Source organism: Epinephelus moara, chromosome 13 (assembly GCF_006386435.1).
Source record: "Epinephelus moara isolate mb chromosome 13, YSFRI_EMoa_1.0, whole genome shotgun sequence".
Taxonomy (NCBI): Eukaryota; Metazoa; Chordata; class Actinopteri; order Perciformes; family Serranidae; genus Epinephelus; species Epinephelus moara.
Genome location: NC_065518.1, coordinates 28,050,836 through 28,075,505, shown reverse-complemented (window position 1 = coordinate 28,075,505; position 24,670 = coordinate 28,050,836). Strand labels below are relative to the sequence as shown.

The window sequence follows — 24,670 nt, the reverse complement described above, 5'->3', positions numbered from 1 at the left end:
ACTCTCTGCAAGACACAGAAAGATAGAGAGTGAATAGTGTGATTGCATTCAGTGTGTAATACTGTCATTTGGGTTGATTGCAGTTTCAGGATGTGTTCCTATGCATGGTGCAAAAGAAGTATTACATGATGTTGTAAGTCTCACAAAGACCAGCATTTGGCAATGTCAATCTCAAGTTTAGATACAGCATTGACTAAGACTGACCTAATGTGTCGTCTCTACATAGCACAGGGACAGAAGTGTCAATTATCTATTGTACAACCTACTTGAAATGCATCTATCTCAATATATAGTAAAAGCTTGTTCAGCCTTACTGGACAAAAATGAGGGACGTAAAAGTGGGCGCTGATGCCAACAGGCTGTATATGCATGTGTGTAAATACTGAACTTCTTCATCTCCTACCCGTCTCCTCTCCTAACAAATATAAAATAAACACTCAACATCCTGATAGAGGCTTTAGGAATCCTCACTGAGTTTAATACAAACTGCAAACTCAATTCTGAACAATTACAGCACCCTGTAGCTCTTCCTCTCTCCCTGCAGGAGGAAGTCGTGACAATTCAGCCTATAGGTTTAAACCAATAATGACAGCATGAGCCCTGAGGCTATAATCAGCTTCTACTCTGTGGCTGTTGACACACTATGCAGGAAGACGGGGACTCTGACATTGATGCCAATGAGCCGTGACTGAAGTACTTTAACTGTTTTTGATCTGTTTGATCTTTTTTTTTGCACCTCTCTGTGAGATGTAGATGACCACTGACTCAACCCCTTCCCCAAACAGCAATTGTTCAATCATAGCTTAGCAACCAAAACTAGGCACAGAAGACCTGTTAAGCTTTGGATTTCTCCACATGTTGAACTGGTGTATACGGGGCTGTAGTAAGAGAAATTCTCTGTATTTAAGAGCCTGGATAGTGGTTTCTTTTCCCTTCCCAGAGCTAGAGATACAAGTGCAGCAATGTAAGGATCCCAAGGCTCAACAATAAAGATTGCCTACTTCTCTGGGGCAAGTCGAGCAAGTGAATCCAGCAACTCACTTGCTTGAGTGGCAAAAAAGAATTAAACATCCTTTTTTCTGAAGCTGCTGATAGAAGTAGCTAAGTAGGGAGCCATCTCATTTCTCTCTTATCTCTGTTGACCAACCGGGCACTCGCTAGAAAATGGCGGCAATTACGAACAAAGTTGAAGACATAAAGTGCTAGCGAGTATTTTATTATGCTTGAAACAGGACATTTATTGGGTGGTGTTAGAGGATGTGGGCAAAACTCCATCTATGTATTGTGCAGTTTGCAGCAAATTTGGCCGAGTAGGTATAGCAGTGGGTGGAGCAGCCACATGATTTTGGTCATTAGGTTTGTCTGGTGGTGAGCGCTGTTTGTAGAAGCGTGGCGTGTAGGCCTCTCGTGTAGCTTCAGCTACACATTCCTAAGTTTAAGAGCAAGGCAGATTGGACAGCATCATTTTTTATGACAATTAACTTTGGTCTTTATCGTTATTTGATGACACTAATAAATAACAGCCAAGGAGCAAGTAAAAATTGACTTTAGGCAAGCAGATCTCTGACCCACTTGCCCGATCGGGTACACATTCTCACTCCGATCTCGTCACATATCACCATTTGGTCATGGACTTTCCATGTTGAGATATGACGTTGGTCAGGTACACTGGGTGCGTTGGTTGTTGACGTTCTGGGACGCCGTGTCAAGTTCTCCCTTTTACATGCATTGTCTTCTTTAAAGATAAACTTCCGTTTTCACAGGAAATGTACCATTTCCATACAGTCTTTTTCAAAATATGTTGGTACAACACCGCAAATTGACGTTTTTATTCCTTCAACAACAAACGTACGTGGTTACGCTTTGCCAACACACACACGTAGTTGGGTTTAGGCACTAAAAGCATGTGGTTGGATTTAGGAAAGAATTGTGTCTGGCTTTACAATCTTACGTGAGTCGAACACCGCCCTCCCAGGTGAAAATCAGTGGTTGTTGGACCTATCCACCACCACTTCCACCCACCCTACTCGGACTTTTCCCCGCATTAACTTTCTTTCTTGTCTTACCGTGCTTTCCAGTGACACTGCTGGGCACCATTACATTATAACGGCAACCAGCTGCGAATCATGCTGACACGAAAGGGCGTCGTTTTCGTCAGTGTTGGACGCCGGAAGTCACGGCCCAACGCCTGGATTTCTACGACTTCGGAGTGAGACCGGGTTGCAAAATTAACCATCAACACTGAATTCTGGAATGGATTAAACAGTGTTTATCTGCTTTAATGTAAGCTGCAAACATTAGCATGTCCCGCTAACTAGCTTACAACTGGGACTGCAGATGCAAGTTGGCTATATAGCTAACTCTGGCTCAACAACTGTGTTGTACATAGCCCCTGTTAATAAACAAACTAAACTAAACTAAATTAAACTAAACAGTAGCGTCATAACCCTGTGTTATACTATGTCACATTATTTTTAGATTATGTAAATAAAAAGCCCTGTTCATGATAGCACATCTGCTGTATAGTGTGTAGCTAGCATTTCCTCGCTGAGTAGAAGATGGTCCCGCATCAGAGTGTAGGCTAACATTAGCAGCCCCACCCTGCTCTGATTTTGGGATGGTTACATCACAGCAACCCCAGCCAAACTTGTTATCCAAGATGGCCTTACATTTGACCAACATATTGGTAATCCTAAAAGACATCTCTCTGAAAGGTGAAATGTACTTTTTGAAAATAAGAGCAAGGTAGCATTAATCTAATCTCTTACTTGTTTATGTGCATAAGATAAGCAGTTCAACAGGAAAATAACATATTATGAAACCTTTACAGAGGTCTCCTTAAAAAAAAAAGAAGGTCTGCTAGAAACATTTACATTTCAGCTGGTGACAGTCTTTTCAACAAATTCATGAAGTAAACATTGGCTTCTCTGATTGCAAAAGATGTCATTACAGCTGTGAAAATTGACGGTCCACAGCCTGCTTATTTCTACCTGTCTTAAATCAAGGACCCATTGTTTTGAAAATGACTAACAATTTGGAGAGCTGCCGAAGTTATCGCCAACTGCATGTGTGCCAAGAAAGAACACAGTTAACTCCCAGTTGTGCTATTGCAGCCCTTCATTGCAAGACTCTTTCACACAGTGTGGTATTTTAAGGCTTTGTTAGATAACTTTTTTGATGTAAAAAAAAATGCATAATAGCCCAAGCCACATATGGAAATACAATTTCCAATCTACAAATATCTCTGTGTACAGCAGATTGGATATGCTGCACTCTGAACAGCACAGTCAAGCATGCAGTGACTTACAACGCAATGTGATCCCCAAGGGGCATATGGGAATCAAACAAATCTTATTTATATATATATGTGTGCTCTTTTCTGTTTACTGTGTTGGCCGACTCGCTTCGGATACCCTCAGGCAAGCCACAGGGATGCAATGAATTTGTAAGTGATCCGTAGCCTGAAATATATATCAAATCTGTGGACCGCAGAGCTGCAGGAAATGTACCATCACCGTAGGGCAACTGGGACTCATGGCCATGTTTGACTATTCTGAAATGACAGTGTTCTCAAAAGATATTTTTTAAGGGTTTAGAAATAATATTTGATAAGTAGCTTATCATTCTATCTGGTCACGAATATTGCTTCTTGTTCCTTTTTTTGTGTGAGTTTTCGAGGGTTTTTGTTTCTCCCTTTGTCTTGTTTTTCAGTTGAACACCTCCAGCTGCGAACACTGATGTGTCCCTGAAAATAATATCAAGGCGGCTCAAGACTTTTCACTGAGCTTTCTTTGGATCTCTACCTGACAACAGTCCTCACATCAGTGGTCAATCAAACTCCCCTGAGATTTAAAACTAAAAATGTCATTAGCATTATTACAAAATCTCAGGATAAATGTGAGGTCACTGTGACAATGAAGGAAATGAAGAGGAGGAGTGAGTCAGATAAAATGACTCAGAGGTGCACACACTGTCACAAAGGAATTAGCAGCAATTGATTCAGTCCCCCAGCGATTTTGATCAATTAGCAGTGCTCAGGTTGCTAGGTTACTTTCAATTGTGTCTGCACAAATTAACTTTTTTTTTTTTACAACAGACAGTTCATCCTGTCAGCAGTAAAAGCACAGGTGTAATTAAAATCATTAATGACTAATGAATGATTCCATTTGGGTGTGCATGTTTAAGAGCCTTGCTTTTGTGTAAGGTGACTCTCTAACTTGGCTTATTAGACCCTTGACTGGAACCGAACCATCGTTTATCCTATTAATTCCACTTGTGCTTTTCCTGCTGTGAGACATCAAAATATCTGCTGTGAAAAGATCTTTTACTTTACAGAATTACAGACAGCAATGCCTTAGAAAAACTAGTTTTGAGTGTAGGTTCCCGCTGCAACAGTTTTTCCACATATGCCCAGCCCACCAGAATTACTGCCAGCCAGTCAAATTGCAGTTTACATCCATGTCCGTCCGGACTTATGTGTAGCCATGACAGCAGACAATGCTTTAAGTATGAATGTTGCTGCAAAAAAGCTACATATTCTAACACATTTTTGTTTCACACACATCTACAACCACGCAACAAATTAGATCTATATAACCAGCACCATTTCAAAGTGGGCACCCAAGACTACTGTCACAGATTCAGTATCTTGACCAAATGTCTCCCCTTCTGTTCCTTAATTATGGCTTTGAGTAACGGCCAGAAAGGTGTTTTTGCAGAACATTATGATGTCAAAGTGAAATTGACCTTTGACCTTTTGGATATAAAATGTCATCACTTCATCTCTTTATTCTATTAGACATTTGTGGGAAACATCATAAATAGTGTACAAATCTTGAGTTATGGCCAAAAATGTGAGGTCACAGTGACCTTGACCTTTGACCATCAACATCCTATCAGTTATCCTTGAGTCAAAGCCGATGTTTGAGCCAGATTTAACGAAATTCAGTCCAGGTGTTTCTGAGATATCACATTTATGAGAGTGGGATGGACGCAAGGTCACAGTAACCTTGATCTTTGACCATAAAAATCGAATCACTTCATTGTTGAGTCCAAGTGGACGTTTGCGCCAAATTTCAAGAAATTCCTTCAAGGCATTCTTAAGGTAGGGCATTCACAAGAATGGGACAGACAAACATGGATGAATGGACCCAGCCTTGGCTGTCACTGGCATGGAGGCATAAAAACTTGACTCAGAATCAGGAGGGGCACACCTGAGAGGACACACCTGAGAGAGCTTTGTGAGTGTTACTCATGCAAAACAGATGAGGTGCTAAGTTGGTGCCACACCAAGAATATCCCAGAAGGGTGAAATAGTTTTCTTTGGACTTAGTAACAAGAACGGACTTCACCATGGTTTCATTTTTACCAGTAAAAAAATTGTACTGCCAAATAAAATTAGGGGTAGGGTTGCTGAGTGTCCCACTCCGTGAACTTTCATAGTTCATAGCAACAACTCCTAGTACAGACTTTAAAGTGCAGCATCACCTGCTGTTAGTCACCAGAATTTGATTTACCCACATGGGTCCATGTAGCTCTGATGATGCAGGGTGGCATCACCAAAGCGGTCCAACTAATAAGTTACCTGTCAGTCCATATGACCTCATCTTATTTCTCACGGTTGGTCTACTAAAAGCCAGCGTGGTCAGAACCAAATGAATCGAACTACAGTGTGTATAATCCAGAGCCACTGTTTTGCTTGACTTTAATGGGCCCAGTGAGAGACAGCCAGCAGGCACACAGTGTCAGAATACACTGAATATAACAGATTAATTAAAATGTAATTGTATTCAAAATGTTACCAGCCAGTGAGGCGAGGGAACAACATTGATTTATCTGCCACAAACAAACAGCCCCAATCTGCTTAGACACACACACACTCTCACACAGCCAAACACCGGCTTCCTTTTTTTTTCACTTCATTTGTTTTTCTACCTTTATTTGTACTCTAATTTTCCACCATGTTGCTCTCTTTTGTCACAAGGATGGCTGTGCAGTTTCTCCCTAATTGCTCATCATGCTATAATCGTTCTTTGATTTGTTGGAAAATGAGATGTGTTTATCAGCACCTCAGCTTTTTCTGTATCACAATAACAACATTAGTCTCACTGTCTACCTTACAGACCAAAAATAAAATCGACGTAAGCAACAACATTAATGTGTACTACAGTATGTTTTTGACTCAGTGTGCGTAGAGTGAAATGATAGCATGGAGAATGGTTAGTGTCTCGCACCCCAGAAAACAAACAGAGGATAATTTCAAAGAGCTATCAAGATTGAAACACCACTCAAAGTTTGGAAAAAAACCCATTAAGTGTTACAGACAGACAGGTGAATTAGAAAATGGAAAACAGAAACATCAGGACAGTAAAAAGAAGCCATCAGAGAAGCTTTGGGTGAGATTTTACAGTGGTAGCCACGACAGTCCCTCTTCATGCAGTTTTATTTTACATCAGTGCCTGATACTTGCCTTGAAAAGTGGGCCTGCAGTGGCTACAGCTGTAGGTCTTTTTGATAACATGTAACATGCTGTTTCTTTTTTAAATCCAGCACAAATTGATGTTGATGTGGGTATATGAAGGGAGGCTTGCCTGAGAGAGGTCCAGCTCTACCTATCCTGATGGTCATCTCATCGGAGTCCAAGAATTGGAATGAGGGCTCCTCCACTTTCTGTTTGGACAGCTTGGATTCAGGGGGCAGAGCCAAGGAAATGTGGGGGTCAGCACCTACACCCTGTGGATAGCAGAAGACAAGAGAATGAGAACATCATAAGCAACGCTTAATTTTATGGGTCTCCTAGTTTCCTACTAATGTTATAGAAATGTTCCTAATCTGATAACAAGCTGATATGTAACTGTTAGAAATTACCTCAAAATGGCTACGTAATTTACATTGGACAAAAAGGTACCGATATCTGTTACTGAAATAAAGGTAGCAATGCCTCAATGTAAAAATACTTAATTACAAGACAACTCTTCATACAATATATTCCTGTACTTCAATGTTGCAAAATGCCAGATTTGCAACTTTTGATCTGAGCATATTCATATGAAATAGAAGATATAGGTCACGTTTACAAGCAGCTTATTACAACACATAGTTACATTCAATGTAAGGCAGTGACCGCTAGTGACCAAAGTAGAGCGACAAAGTCCACTTACAGAGAAGGTCAGGTTGGATGTATGGGTCAAACAAACACTGGACTTTCACCCAGGAGACAACTGTTGGTATCTCATGTGAAACCAAAGGTCCACTTTGACTTTTTAACTAATGTTTACTTATGTTACACACCGAAACTACCTACATTTCTTTAGTTGCGTAACAAGCATTCTTACTGTAACCCCAACCATGATCTTTGGCTTTGGAGCTTTGGCTCTTTGCTTAAACCTTACCAAGTACTTGTTTCACAATGTTAACAATGTGTTTAAAACTGCAGCCCTGTCACAACTGTATTATATATATGTTAAGTAGCGTTTGTTATTGGTACTCTCCACTGGCCCTTCTAAACATTCAGACATTTACATGGTATTTTTTCAGAGAGAAAAATCAGGGGAAAATAAACTTTGTTTGAGACATGTCTCTGACCGAAGTGTATACCATTCTGTACCATTGGCGCAGCTGGTAATGCGTTATTTTTTTGTATCTATGGTCCGAACCAACAGTCTGTGCAGCAGCAGACCCTGCTATAGCTCCGTATCATGCTAAACTCTAAGCCTGCTCACTTTTTAGTGGTCAAATCAAATGATAAATCCTTCTCGTAACTGTACACCACTCAAATTCCTTTCACTTGGAAATATGTCACAGCACAAAAGCTTAAGACAGTGTAACTTCCGTCTCATTGTGACTTTACGAGTGCTTTCCCATGTTCCCATACATAAAACTACAGTTAAACAGATTACCAAAAATTACTTGCCACAAAATGCAGACACTCTGAGGGATCTAGGCTCCCAGGTCAGTTTCCTGTTTTGCATGATTGGTAATCCAGCCTTGCAGATATGAACAAACAGATCAGCAGGTCCCTGGGCTCCTAAAACTTGCACTGTATAGCAACCTTGTGAAACTTCAGCCTACTGCATGAACCCATAGCTACCATTTGTTTTTACAGACCAATAATAATCCAGCGAGTGGTGTGTTCTCAAGTAAGATAAGAAAGGTTTACTCATGTCTGCATAATCTTACTTGTATTGCATATTTCATATGCAAGACAAATATGATTCTCACTCAGTCATTAAACCACAATACTGGCAACTTGACACATACTTGTGCTTAAGGAAGCACACATTTAAATCAACAAAAGAGCCCACAAATCCACCATAACAAAGAATGGGATGGAAGGATTCTGCCTGTTGTCAACAAGCATTTGCCATCCTCAGTCAGCCTCTTTCTTTTTCACTGAACAGTATCTAACAAACTGAGAGGAATAATGGTGGACCCATACATACTTTTTATTCAGGTGACAGACAGAGGAAACAAAAAGTGGCATGCAGTAATCATTCATCCTAATCAGGTTGTTTATGACCTGCAATGTTACTCTGTTACTAGGGTTGCTATGACAATGCTAGGATGTTAACATGCAAAGCCAGGTTGGTCAAGTGTCTTTGTGTGACTTTGTGTCTATTATCAGCACCTATGTTTTTTGTAAAATAAGTTGCTTTAAGAGTTTGATTTCCTTGTGGAAGAAAAAAAAACAATGTGGTTGCTGATCAGTTACTGTATCAAAACAATGATAAAACTTAAGCACCCACGACAAATAAAATAGCCTATCCTATCAGATGATTTTCATGTCAGACATTATCTGAGGCCGACAAATAAACACAAGACTAAACAATGAATCACAGAAAATGGCAAATTTGAGGAAAACAGAGCCCACCTATATTCAAAAGCAAACCATTAGATGACTAATTTCTAAAAGTAAGAGCTAAAAAAAACATGTGCATCCATATTTCCTCCCCTTCGTCACTGCGACACCTCCATTACTGTCTAGTCGCAGGTTGTTTAAAAGCAGGTAGAGAACTGGCAGAGCTTGTGTGCGTCACAGTGCGCAGAACATTAGGGGTCAGGTGCACTTAGATAAACAGTTGGTTGTGCTAATTCTGTGTCGTACTCCATAAAAGTATTGCAGGAGAAATAAGGCACAATGTGATGGCATAATTAAAAGAGCACCGGTCAAGCCTCAAATTATGGGGAACCACTTAGACTATGTGATGGAAATATGACCCTTTATGTCAAAGTTAAGGCAATTACTGTATTTACAGATATAAAATACTAAGTGCTTGTTTACATTGTATAGTAACTCTCAGTCAGTATTTACGAGATGAACCTTTGGCAGCAATTACAGCCTTGAATGTATGTGGATGGGTCTCTATCACCTATTGGACACGGCAATTTTCCCATTCCTCTCTGCAAAACTGATTAAGCCCTTCAGATATCATGGGGGTGGTGAGTGAACAGCCTTTTTGAAGTCCAGCTGCAAACTCTAAATTTGAGAGACATCATGATTGTGACTAGGTCATTCCAGGACATTGACTTGTTATTTTGAAGCCATTCCTGTGTAGCTCTGGCTTTATGCTTGGGTCTCAGTGTCTTTCTGGAAAACCAATCTTTCCCAAAGTCATAGGTTTCCAGCAGACTGCACACTTCATGTTACCCTCTGCCCTCATAAGCCTGAAACCCCTTGACTACACACAGGCGATCTGCTGCAGAGAAACAACCCCACAGCATGGTGCTGCCACCACTATACTTCACCGAAGGGATTGTATGTTTTTGATGATGTGCAGTGTAACATGGTGGAAAGTCTGATGGACAAAAAAAAAGACGATATTCGTCTCATCAGACCACAAAAGCTACTCTGACCTGTCCAAAAATAATAGTGACATTGTGCATTTCTGCATTTGCATGTTATTATGTAGCCCATATTTTGAAACTTAATGTTTCAACAACTATGTGACTAACGTGGGGTTAGGTTTGGGCACAAAAAAACACATGTTTTGGCTAAAAATACAAGGTTTTGGAAGCAAATTCCTTGTTAGAAAAGCAGATATATCTTGGTAAAAACCACCACTTTTCATGCCCCTATCCCAGCAGGAAATGCAGTGATGTCTTGGTAAAAAATTTACCGTTTTTTGGGGCACTGTCCCTACTATAAAAACAGCAACAGATCACTACAAAACACCCACAATTATTGTCTGAAAAGCTCCTGGAAAACAGCAATGGCTCACCAGTGACTCAAATCACAAATGGTTTGTTTGTTGGTCTCAAACAGTGGTCTGCAGCTTAGCAGGCATCTTGCCTAGGTGACACAGCATCCACCATCCCCACCCCACTCCCAATCTCCCAATCTCAAAGCCCATTGGCTATCGTCCTGATGATGATGAAGCCTCTGGGGGCAACAGCCAATATTTTGGGGAATTTGGCATAGCCAGTGGATATCCAGGCCAAGACATCATCTTTCATGCACTGGTCATTATATTATCCACAGTCCGAGACACAACTTGAGACACAAGAATGGAGTTGCAGTTGACCAGATAGAGCTAATGAAGATAAAAAAAAGCCAAACTGTCGTCAAACAATAGCCAGTGCGTTCGGAGATTACATTTTGGCTAATGCGTTCCATGTCTTAAGCTCTCCACACAGCCTGTTCACCTGCATGCTAGCAAAGCCTGCTCAAACATGATTAGTCACTACTACTTATACTACAAATGGAAACCAGAACTCTTTCAATACCAAAATCTTGTCCTGTTGCCTAGACCTTGATATGCAAGTATGTGTTTAACGAGGTCATCTTTTGCATGCCCACTTTAAGTATGAATTTTCAGACTACACACATTTAACTGAACTTCTATGTGTGAGGATGCTTCATCTTATGATATGTGGAACACTTTAATGACGTGTTGAATAAGTCTATAGTATAAAAGAGGTGCCCTGCTGCCTATGTCTTTATTGTCTTTGGTGTTGTTGTTGTCGGTATTATAATAGTTGTCTCTTTATTTATCAGATGGCACACAATAACTTTCCAAAAGTACTAATAAATATCTATAAAATCAAATTTATTTGGATATGTGACTACAAAATGGGGATGGCTGCACTAGTCATGATTTTTAGTGTGTCTTGTGCCAAAGACAGATTTGTTGAGGGGGAATAAAATAAAATAAATGTTTTTTAATAAGTATGAGGAATAACGCTGGAAACAAAACAGAAAATATTGTTGTGGAAACGTTTTCTCTGAGCAGTGAATTCACTTCCAACTGTATTTGTCAGTCTTGTTCTTTGGTTATTACTCACGCCAGCAGCAATGGGGCGTATGAAAAGGATGCAATCAAGAATGCAGCAGAGGCAAAAAAAAAAAAAAAAAGGAGGAAGTTTGCTAAGGCATAAACTAATGAGTTAGGTGGTGCATGACATTTGGGGATGATGTGGTGTAATTGTTAGGCTGAAAACACAGAATGCAGCCTGACCAGCAGGCACAAATACAGATTTTATACATTTCTAATTTATTAAAATGCCAACAGTTTGCATTTGCTTTAAATATTACATGCATTTTACAAGCTGTTGTTAAAGCAGAAGACAGTTCACCGGTTCAAGGCTTAAATTATTGATCATTTTCAATCTTCGCTGTTTTCATGACCATTTGTATGCATCTGTTATTGAGAGCAGAATATACCATCCTGTACTGTGTTGATATGTGTGTGGGCATGTCTGAGTAAGTGTGTATTCAGCTAAATATGTGTGTGTGTGTGTGTGTGTGTGTGTGTGTGTGTGTGTGTGTGTGTGTGTGTGTGTGTGTGGCATGATGAGACAGTTCATATACCATTTCAAGCAGGCCTAACCCTCAGTAACCTTTGGTGATGACCCATGATACAGTCTCATCAGCAGGTCCAAGCTCACCATTAAACCACTTGCAGCAGCGGTCTGGCTCTGTTGATCACTGAAAGTCACCTCTCTCGCTTTCTCTTGCTCCTCATCTCCCCTCCTCTCTTTCCCTCCCTCTCTCTTGAGAACAAGCCTCTTTAATTGTCCTTTCACAGCAGAAATGTTTGGTTACCTTCAAAATATGCAGCTGCAATCAGCAGGCTACCGTGTGAATATGTTTGATGACACCACTTAACATAACCAAAAGAGCAAACCATTCTCATCCCCAGGGCGTTAAATAAAGCAGCTTGGACAGTAGCCTTCAGCACGTACCAGGCTTTCAACTAACTCCAATGTAAACCCATATGCGGCAATGGCATAGTATAAAGCGTGACAAAGTCAGCGAATGGTGGGAGGGTGTAGTGGTGGATGGATCAAACAAACACAGGACTTTTTCCCAGGAGACTGCTGCTCATGTCCCATGTGAACCAAAAGTCAATTTTGAGCCTGTTTAAACCTGGTATTAACATGTGTTTTGGTGATCCGAACACAATTGGACAAAGGAGACACATCGCTGCTCACACCTGTGTCTGTCATGCATCTCCGGCTGATAACTTGTGTTTAGATTTTGTTACTGCCTGTAACTTGAGCGTGAAGATCAGAAGGCCTATCCACATTATTCTGTCCACACTCTTGCTAGCTGCTAGCTAGCATGCTTGCTAGTCACATTAGCAGTTGTGTTGGTAGGCTCTAGCTGGATATATTGCTGTCAGCTGAATTCAACATGTCTCCTTCCACAGGGCAAAGCAATGGACGGTCAACACTTTGTCCAACTCATTTTAAAATGGGCAAGTTATAGAGCATTAGCATGCTGTCACCAAAACAGCCACTACGTATTCTACTGATGATGTATGTCAGGAACGCATCAGGACACATTCACGTTTACACAATAAAAGATTTGCGGTCAAATGCATCTTAGTGGTTGTTTACATTTAAATTTTTTTAGCAATGTCAGCTTGTGATCAGATAACCCAAGATGCATGTTAATGCCTGGTATAAACAGGCTCATAGTTAATGTCATGTGAAATATTCATGTAAGTGAAGTTATGAAACAAATGTACCCATTTCAACCCTAACCATGATCAGCTGTCTCTGATTATAACCAAGACAAAAGCTGCTCATACATATCTTTCCCAGTCAAGAAGAAGAAAATTAAAGTGTGCAAACACAGCCACAGAGGGGAAGAAGAAACACAAGGTAATAAGGAAATGGGATTCAAGGGAATGGCCCATATTTCAAAATGATGCATAGTCTTTAATGTTTTTGTTCTTTTTTATTCCAAGCAATAATTGCTTCCCACTGATCTCAATTTTGAACTAAAATAAACCTGCAAGGACTTGACACAAACTTGAGATTGATGATCCACCAGTGACCAATTTGCTAACCTTATATTACACCAAACAGCTAGGCATTATGGAACCACAGAAAACTAAAACCAAGAAGCCTGTTTGTGCATTCCTGTCGGTGTTATTGGCACATCTGAGGAATATAACAGGATTAGGCAAATTAAACCAATGACATTCAAAAATGACAACAGTGTTTGCAGTTTTTTTACACATGAGGAAGCAACAACACAGTCATCCTGATTTTGGTATTTACTTTGGCATGACTTTGATGCTTAACCTGGATGTAATGAATGGATGAAAAGGCGACATGCAAAGGTGGAAAAGAAAACTGAAAACTTCAGAGCACCTGTCTCCAATTTGCTGTGTGTTTGATGTTTAATGGTGATGTAACAATGTGAAGTAAACATCAGAGATGCTTTGCTACAAGGCGCAGCTGCAAACAATGCGATGTTTAATGGTGATGTAACAATAATAAATATTACAAGAAATGTTTGTTCCTTATTCTGATAGTGGTACTGGTGTCACTTAGTACTCCCTTTGTTTGTGAATGAAGCTATACACAAATTCCATATGCCACTGGGTCTTCATTTGAGAAATAAACTTGGTCCCTGATTCCTCTGCTAAACACACAAGTGAAGTTCCCGAATTCCTTTCAAGGTTCTTAGACCCCTGAGAAAGTTTATATAGTGCTAATGCCCCAGTATCAACATATTATCATCAATCTAAATTTTAACATCTTGTGGTTGTATGTCTATGAACCAGTCAAGCTGCAGTTACAGTTTACATCCATGGCTGTACAGACTCATATGTTGGTAGGACAGTTAACAATGCTTCAAATGTTGCTGAAAAGAAGCTGCATACTCTAAAACATGGATGCTTCACACACATCTTGAACCCTGACATTATAGATGATCTGTACAATTAGCATAGTGTCAAGGTGGGCACCCAAGATTAGTGTGACCAGTTAAGTATCTGAACAAATGTCTCCCCTTCTGCTTCTGAGTTATGGCATTAAATAATGGCCACAAAAGTGTTTTTGTAGAAAATTATGAAGTCAGTGAGGTTGATCTTTGACCTTATGTATATAAAATGTCATAACATCATTTTATCCTATTAGACATTTGTGTCAAATGTCATAATTAGCATACCAATTCCTGAATTATGACCAAAAGCATATTTTATAAGGTCACAGTGATCTTGACCTTTGACCACCACAATCTAATCAGTTAATCTTTGTCCAAGTGGATATTTGTGCCAAATTTAAAAAAAAAAAAAAAAAATCTCTGCAAGGTCTTCTTGAGATATTTGTGTTCATGGGAATGAGAGATGCAAGGTCACACTGGCCTTGACCTTTGACCACCAATACCTATTTAGTTCATTGTTGCATCCAAGTGAAAGTTTCTGACAAATTTGAGGAAGTCCCTCAAGGCAAAGTTTAATTATCACGTTCACAATAATGAGATGGACGCAAGGTCACAGTGACGTTGCCCTTTGACCTTTTGACCTTAGTATCAGAAGAGTTCTGGTTTCCATTTGTAGTCCGAGTAGTACTGACCAATCACATATGAGCGGCAGGTAAATAGTCAATTTGGGGAGGAGTAACACATTGGCTATAAAACAATCTTGGAACCCACTGGCCATCATGAGACGACAATTTTTATTCATTTATTTTTTTCTCTGCATTTGTGTAAAGATTTATCTCTATTTATAGAGATTGTAATCCTTATTTTTATCCTTAATAGCCAAAATGACCAGCACACAGAAGAGGAAGTCTTGACTCAGATATCCGCTTGCTACACTGGATCTCCTGAAATACTGGTCATTGCCCCCATGCTTATCATCATCAAACTGATAGCAGAAGGATCCGAGATTGCAAGATATATAATATTAAAGTCAAATGTTCTAATGATTCTTTATATAATGAAAATATTGTTTTTATGTGTTTGGTATTCATTTATTACACAAAAATAAAATTGAGAATTTTTCTATTGAAGGTACTGATAGTTAACCTTGAGACTAGTGACACGTTACTCAATACAAGTGATGATACTTCATGTGTCTACTGCGAAATGTGAAATCAAAACAGCACTACTACCTGTAAAAGGTCATATTTGTATGCTTAGAATGTAAAATATGTAAAATATATGAAATTTGTAGTTAACTGACTATTTTTTATAATAATAAGGCCAATAAACAAACCGCTGCATTCATTACAAAGACCTTCCTCTGACCTTTTAGCTCACTGAAAGCAACCACAAACTCTTTCTTTTATTAGATCACAGTTTTGGACGTAGTCCCAGCTGGAGGTGGTGGGAGTGGAGGCTCACTGGCTCAAAATCAATACATTTTTATTGGCAGCTCTCTAAACAGATACAAACTGTTTATCTGCAAAAATTCTGATGATGTTATCTTGCCTCAACTGAGATAAACTGAAATCATGGATTTTTAAGATGAAAAGTAGAACTAGTATGCAGAGAACTGGCTGAAGTGTATCTGTGTAACCCACAAAAATCTTCACATTTAAAGAATTTAAGTGTAGTTTAACTTTACTATTTCACAAACTGGTAGATGTCTCCACCAATGTCTTCTCAAAGTAGTGCCTATAGTACAGATTTTCATGTGCCATGGCTGGACTCTATATGAAAGTACTCCAGCTATCTGATGTTTGTGTGATTCATTCTGTGTGAAAGTTACAGCAGGAGAGATGTCTCAGAGGACTTGTCACAGCTTGACGAGGAAGGCAGGAGTTGAGAAAGAGGAGAAAAAAATTGAAGTGGCAACTGCCCCGTTCCCTTCAGGAACACACTCACACTGTCATGCGTTTCCACACACTCAAGCTCAAAGTGTACTCACACACACACACACACACACACACACACACACACTGCACTCTCTAGATGCTTCTGATTTACACACTCCTTCTATCTCCACTTCAGACGATTGAGTGGACTCAGTATATTTGATCATGGAGACAAACTTTCTCAAGTAGAGCTAACCCTTACTGGTGCTCACATATCAAGAAAAAAACTTTTTCAAAGTAAACAGATTATTAGAGACTTCATAGCAGAAAAAAAAACCTTTCAGAGTCACAATCCCTCCATGTGGACATCTAAGTTAGTTGCTCAGATTTGGCAGTCCAATGAAAACATTTACAATTTGAGGATACTATCAATAATCAGATACACAAGATGCCAGCAATGTCATTGACAAGGTCAACAATAATATTCTAACATTATTCTAAATAACACCTAAATACTTACATACACTAGGTAACTACAGTGATACTATACAGGTCATACGATGCAACTACTAATATACTGATTTACTTATCTGAAATTGTCTGCCACAAATGATCTACTTTACTTTTGTAGTGTTGTATCTGATAAATACTATATCCCTACTATCTCTCCAGGATTAAAGGATAAGGCTGAGGATATTCTGTATTTTTCTGTTTGTCGAAAAATCCCCTGGAAAGACCAAAACCAACAATGACTTGATCCTACTAAATCTCAAATAATGCTTTTTCGAGCTGAAAATAAGAGAAAGTACACAGGTGTCACTAGGATATGTTCGTGAGTGTGAATCTAATATATTTTGGGGTTGTAATGTACAGGTCTACTAGGAAGCAATGTCAGGTTTTGCAAACAACAATGTAAACATCATATAGAGGAAATCAGAAAATGGAAATCAATTTCACTCCAGTCGGTAACAACCCACTTCATCTGGGGAATAAACATGAGGGATAAGGATTTATCAGCGTACATGGACAGGACAAAGCCTTTTCTACCACGAGATGGTTCCATCGACCACTTTGCTTGTGTGACGGGATTTGCATTACATGTTGTTGAGATTTGAGAGTTGTGTGTGTCAGCTCCTCTACAAGCTCTCTGGCACACACTCATCCATAACACTCTTCTCTGTGTTGATGTCTATGTGCATCTCCACAGGATAACAAATCAAGCTTAATAAGTAAAGCCTGACAATAAACAAGACTAGGTCAAAACCTAGTATGTGCTGGACCCTGTATGGTTAATGTGCTAAACTGTGCTCCGAATATTCCAGGGATAGATGGCCATAGTAAAGTGAGACCGACCCTGTACATTTACTCCCACTTGACAACTTTACTGCTAATTTCTTTTCTGCTTCAACTGCCACCAGCTGTCTGCTCTGAGCACATTCACTGCCACACTCTCCCTCTGACCATATAAATCAAACTGTGTCAACACCCTATAAATATAGGACTGAAACATCATGTCAGGAAACACATACATATGAAACACATATTCAGGAATATCTACATATTAATATGTATATCTATACCACCTCGTGGTTGCATGCATCCGCGAACCAGTCAACTTGCATTTACATCTACGTCTGTGAATACATGGATGCTTCTTCCCCTTGATAAATCTTCCCCTTGACCTTGGACTTTTGACCACCAAAATCTAATCAGTTTATCGTTGAAAGCAAACAGATGTTTGTGCCAAATTTGAGGAAACTCCCTCAAGGCCTTTTTGAGATATAGTGTTCACAAGAATGAGATGTATGCAAGGTCACAGTGACCTTGACCTTTGACCACCAAATTCTACTCAGTTTTTGAGTCCAAGTGGACATTGGTGCCAAATTTGAAGAAGTCCCCTGACTGTGTTCTTGATATATCGGGTTCATGAGAATGCACAGGATAGGGTCTTAGTGACCTTGACCTTTGACCACCAAATTCTAATCAGTTCATCCTTGACTCAAAATGGATGTTTGTGGCAAATTTGAAGAAAATCCCTCAAGATGTTCTTGAGATATTGTGTTCACAGGATATGATGGATGTATGGTAACAGTGACCTTGACCTTTGACCTATGACCACCAAAATCTGATCAGTTTAAACCTGAATCCAAGTTTCAATTTTTTGCCAAATTTAGAAAAGAAAATACCTCAAGGTGTTCTTGAGATATTGCGTTTACAAGAACGAGAAAGATGAGATCCCAGTGACCTTGACCTTTGACCTATGACCACCAAAATCAAATTAGCTCATTGTTGAGTCCAAGTGGACATTTGTGCCAAACTTGAAGATTCCCCTCAAGGTATTTTTGAGATATTGCATTCATGAGAATGGGACAGACATACGTACAGGCGTACATACATACAGACAACCTGAAAACAAAACGCTGGTGGGGAGGCACAAAAAGTGGCACCAAAAATTGCAATATTTTACAGCTCCTCCTGAATTTCTCAAATGAGGTTTTCTGTGTCAACCTTAGGGTACTTTACGTTTGCTAATAAATTGTTGGTTGCGGTCTTTTTATGGGATTTGTTGACATTAAGTATAGTATCACCAACCTCATTTTCAGCCACAGCTAAGCACTACAGTGTTGTACTATGCATTGTTGATCATGATTTTAAATTTCTACTCATGTTTAGTTAATACCAAAACCGGGGTGCATGATTACCAAAAAAAATTATATCTAAATATGACGAAACAATCTGTCGGCTGCATTTGAGGAAAGTTGCCCCTGTAGATTAGTGAGATCATTTGGCATCAGTTTAATTAAACAATGCAGGATGAATGGTAGCCAGCAAGTTTGGATCCCATAGTCATACACATGATCAAATACTACCTGTAAACAAAGTAGATGTGTAACCTGGCAACTATAGATGCCATAAGGATGCTGTTTATGAAAAGGAACACATGCTTTCTTAGGTGCCAACTAACAAACATTAAGACTGGAAAACAGCTGCCCAGCAACTAACTACATCTAATGATTAGGGGTGTAAATAATACATTTTATTATAATACAATATATTGATTCTTTAGACAAAGACAAATTTTTTGCTGATATCACAAAGTCCGCCACAATACAATTTCGATTTGATTCAATTCAGTGGCCTGCTATCAATATAAGACAATATTAGTCATTCTTGGCTGCTTGCCATTGTCTGCCTGGCACTAGGGAGGATGCACTGTTTGAATGTTTAGTGAGGAGGTGTCCTTGGATGGAAATGCTGATACAGGCATGCCATGGGAATTTCAAAATAAAGGCTAGTCTTAAAGATGACGATATGTATCAGTGTTTCCATTTTGGATTGTTGGTCATTAAATCGATATATCGATCCAGATCAGTGTATCATTACACCCTTTCTAATGTTGTATAATTTGCCAAGCCATATGTATAAAACCGTTGGGCAATATGTAAAAATTTTCCAGTCAGCTACTGTCAGGCTGATGGAACACAGGCTCTCACTCATCCTGCATAGACAAACCATCAACTTAGCAAAATAAAATGAGAAACATAACCCACTAAAACAAGAAAAAAAAACAGTGATGTACCCAATTGTTGCCCAATTCTAATGTACAGTATTAAAATATCATGTCTCCAATACAGCCACCAAGGATCTGTAACCTCACAATGCCAGACCTCTCTTTTGTCAAGTTCTATAACATTTTGCTTTAAGTATTGTGATACACTTGGTAACTGGGATGAAGCAATTTGACTGGTTGCTAATTTGATTTGATAAATTCCCACCTTGGAAAAAAGCACCTCTGCTTAGTTTTCTATTCAGTTTGGAGTTCTATAGTAATTTTATTCATTTTAACTAACAACAGCCCTGTGTGTCACCACTTTTTAAAACTGACTTTTGTACTGAATCTGAATGACAGTGTCTAAAGAAAGCACCTCCAATCCAATTCCCACCTTTCAGCTGACACAGAGGTCACCAGGACTGTTATTAGAGCAGCCCCCAACACTGTAATCACCACAGAAATTCAACTCTTCATTCACAAAGCTATCAAAATAAATGCATTCCGTATCACGCATGAATTAGAAACGGCTGTAATGCATTTTTCTCTTTCATTTGCCTTTGTAATGAATTAATTTGCATTTAAATAAATGTTGAACATTCCTTTGTTTCATCCAGAAAATTACTAGTCACTGTCATCCTTGTCACTTATGGACATTTTAGCCAATGGTGTTGGCCATAGAGGCACGGCGGTTCAATGGCCTTTTCTACTCTGACTGAACACCTGACATTTAGAAATAATCAAGGGATGGATACAATGACACAGCGGGCCTTTTGCCACAACATCCCATTATACCTTGGGTAGCAGTTAGCACATTAATATGCAAATACATAATACATGTTTCGGGAAACGGCAACAAATTCAACTCGAAAACATATCTGGGGTCAGTTATGCATCACCCCATTTAGCTTCACTTCTGAAATGATCACCCCCAACGGCAATGATGGTTCAGTAAAGCTTAAAATTGAAAAGTGAGGCCTTTCAGGGACTTTAAACTATCATTACGACAAAGACAGAGCTGTTAGCAACCAGGCAGGGAGGATAAATGACTCTCTTCTGCAGCTTAATGCTTGAATCACTTGGTGTGTCTCTCTTGATAGATCAGAGGAGTACTGAGAAAGTGGCCAGACCCAGCCAACCCCAAGTCAGATCTTCTGCAGATCAACATTCATTTCATCTGCACCTGTTTTGGTAGATCAGCAGTTTTCACACCCACATGCAATTAAGTCTTTTCCAAACTCCAACTCACTGAAGCTTTCAAGATTCAAGAACCTTTGGTTAATCAAAATAAAAGGCATCACAAGGGTTCAACTGGTATCAACAGTTACCAATTTTAAGATTATCATAGCGTGTCCAAGTCCAAGTTTAAATTGGCTTGGTAGAACTCGGCAGATAAACAAATCATAAGAGATTTAGAGACAGTCATATAGCTACACATACTGCTGTAGAACCCTGAACCCCAAGTTACCACGTACTCGCTCAAAGCTCAGTTTACTTTCTGATGTCTGTTTTATACTATATTAGAGTCTGCTTTGCCATTAACACCACCATAACACCAAAGGTTACTAATATTAAATATAGTCAGCATGTTAATGTTTGACTGCACCTTTCAACTTTGTTAGAGGGCAACTGGTTGTTAAAACCAACACATTCTTGCAAGTGTCAAATACCGACACTTGTTGATTGGACCTATGTGTGAAATGCTCAAGGTACCCTACAGCATCAGTTTTGCTTATTTAGGTCCCGTTTATACGGCAACGATTTCAACTGAAAACGGTAAACTTTGGTTGCGTTTTGGCAGACAGCAGCGCTTTGGGTGCCTGAAAACGCAACGTTTTGAAAACAGGTTCCAGAGTGCATTTTTTTGGAAATGGCACCATCTCCATTGTCATGTAAACTTGCAATATGAAGTTCCTCTGAAAACAGAGACTTTTCGTACATGCGCATTATGGTTCCAGTCACTAGGCATGCGCGAGAAAGTCGATCATCACAACAACAACAATGCCGAGCTCTGTTTGTGCTGCTCACCCTGTTGAATTTATCAACGCTTCTCCAGCAAAGTGTAGATTTACTGTAGCAACTCCATCTTGTCGTCCGTCCAGACAAAGTTATCTTTGCATGCTTTTGCCATTGTCTCTTCTTTGTTTTGGTTTGTAATCACCGCGTTGTAGAGGAAGGCACTTCAGCGCAGGCGCGTGGCGTCATGGTATGGTGTTGCTTTGCAAATTTACACTGCCACCCATTGGCCTGGCATGCATACTACAGCGTTTCCAGTAGATTTTGCGGCTCCGTGTGAACGGGGATCATTTCAATAAAGTTGTCATATAAACAAAGGACAGACTTTTCCGTTTTTAGAGAAACTGTTGTCATCTAAAAAGGGGCCTTAGGGATGGCATGCCAATTCACGGTCATTACTTACTCAAAATAAACTTCCGTTTTGACAAGAAATCTACAGTTTCTGCTCATTAAATGTCAGCAGTCTCTTTTCAAACTTAACTTAGAATGTGAGTTTTTAGGTTTATACAAAACTTTGTTTTTAGGTTTACTTCCTTAGGTTTAACCGGCAAAAGTACATGGTTAGGTTTAGAAGAAAATACATCATGGTTTGGCTTAAGATAAGTGACTTTTTCACTGATATACTGTAACATCACGACATACATCACATACGTTATTTGGCATATGTTACCAGCATAGTATGCTACACATACTAGCACATTACGTGGTTATTAATGTAACTTGATTGACTTTTGGTTTCACACAGGACACAGTCTCCCAGGTGAAAGTCCGTAATTCTTTGACCCATCTGACTCACCTCCCACCTGCCCTTTGCGAACTCTCTCTATTTCTTTATAATACAGCAGCTGCTCAGGGTGTCAAAAAGTGTCGCTCGGACTACAGCTAAAGGGTGCCTCATTGAGTCGGACTTTGACGCTGAAGGCTACTAACCAAGTGTTGGTATTTGACGAGTTTGGAGGGAGATCAGGTTGCTAAAACACGTAATGCAAATACGATTATACAAAGAGGCACGAGTTCATGTACTGCTTGCTATCTAGTACATCAAGCTTCCTACTTTTTCTTACTGGTGTAGAAAAGTTATAGTTCCTTTACATTGACATGCTGAGAGTGAGAAACTGAATCACTTGTTCAAAGAGAAGGCTTTGGTGTGACAAATTCCACATTTTTTTAAGGCAAATCTCATTCAGCCACCAGTACATACAGTATACACGATGACGCACAAACATCTTGATTATGGATGCCTTAAAAGGTGCAGCATGTTTTCATGTGTATCACTCTATCACACTTGCTCAGTGTGATGTCATGTTACTGACCTTTAACACCCATACTGGTATACCAACAAGAACCCATTAAAATACCATTTTCCAAGATGTATACAAAATGGGACTTGAACATAACCTTATAGGAGCATACACATTTCTTTCTTTCCTTTGTGAGCACAGAAAAGGTCAGCTTGAGATCTTGAAAATGGATGTGTAATGTTTGGCAATTTATCCCTGCTAATACTTTGGTTAATTAGTACAGTGCAGTGCTGTGAGTGTTACCACACTAATAATGTAATGATTCTCCCGTTAAACACCCCCCAACAGCTGATGAAAACAAATTTGTCTCCAGCATGCTGGAGGTGTTATCCCCAAAGGATATTTAAATCAGCGCTGGCATCTAAATGCCATGGCATATACATGCTCATAGTCCTTATGGTTCTCTACTTGCAGCTGTAAAAGTAAATTACAATTACTTCGTTTTCTATAGCTTATTTTTAGTAATTTAATTTGAAATTAAGTGAATTCCAGTGACTCCTCACAGATGGAACGAGCCAACTGTGAAACTGCTTTTTCTTCTTTTGAGAGTGAAGATTCGAACTGTCCTTTTAACACTGCAGGAGAAAGGCTGAATGGACGGTGTGCTCCATCTAACTTAAAAAGCCTCATATAATTTTTACAATGGTGTGAAATGTGCTGTCCTATAATTTAAATAATGCTATAGTTTAGAAACAAAATTAATTTATGATAATAGCTAGAGTTAGCACTGTGCTAAGAACAAGGTTCAGGTTACATTACATGTAGGGATGCAACAAACAAACTACACTTTGCTAAACATCTGCTACCTGAGTATCAGCACTGCACAAATCAAAAGTGTTTCCTCATTCATTTTCATATATCTTGTAACTGCTTAACCTAATCATGTTCTACAGAAAAACAGGCAAATTCAACTCGGTGTAACTTCAGCACAGTACAACCATATTTCTACCCATGTTATTCTGATCCAGAAAATGCCCCTGTTGGTTTTGTGTGCATGTGTGATGATTATCTATTAATCAAAAAGGTTTTAGGGACAGAATATATACGGTATGGAATGCTCACAGCAAATCTGCATACATTAACAGCATGATTAATTACTGTCACATGAGAGCTTTATCAACAAAGCACAAACTACGGTGTTACTGTCTCTAAACCCACTGGCTACACACAGTATGGTAATATGTTCATATTAAATATATTGATATGCGGACATCAGACTCTCATCTCTTCTTGTTTCTACAATTATTGTGGCCTTTAAGGGATAGTTCTGAGTTTTTAAAGTGGGGCTGTATGGGACACTTATCCATAATTAGTGTATAAAATGCAATAGATGGCAGTCTGCATGCCCCCAGTTTGGAGACGCAAGCAGAAGTACTGCGACAACAGCTAAGCTAAGTGCTGCTGTGAATGGGGGGCAGCAGCAAAACCTATTTTAGGCTACTTAAAGAGTCAATATTAGTTTTAATGTATGCTGCATTTACTGTAGAATATTTTCACCACTTTAGCTTTCCATCAGACAGTAATTTAAAATGGTAAAATGAAGCTGTTATAACCATCTATGCTCTCTTTAAAGCCAGCAGACTCCTTTGAAAACAGTAATTTACCTAGCAGAACGTGACAGTTGCTAGTCTACTGCTGCTTCAATCAGTGAGTGGTTTGTGTTACTGTGTGACTTTCATGAAACCGAAATAACCCTTTAAAACACAACAAACTAACAGATCGAGGGAGCGGTTTTTCAGCAACTCCCATGTTCTGAGAGGTAAAATTACTGTTTTTGTCAAAGGACTCTGATAGCTTTGAAGACAGCAAA

The 24,670-nt window shown here is 39.3% G+C and overlaps 1 protein-coding gene across 2 annotated transcripts in view; it reads right to left on the bottom strand.

The window, feature by feature from the left end:
• Positions 1–24,670, bottom strand: part of LOC126399539 (zinc transporter ZIP11-like) — a 188,265-nt gene that overhangs the window by 71,933 nt on the left and 91,662 nt on the right. The window contains exon 5 of one of the 2 annotated variants that reach the window (XM_050059568.1): positions 6,591–6,732. In XM_050059568.1, the coding sequence (XP_049915525.1) occupies positions 6,591–6,732 (142 nt within the window). The remainder of the gene's footprint in view (positions 1–6,590; positions 6,733–24,670) is intronic. The other variant, XM_050059569.1, reaches the window with a different exon arrangement.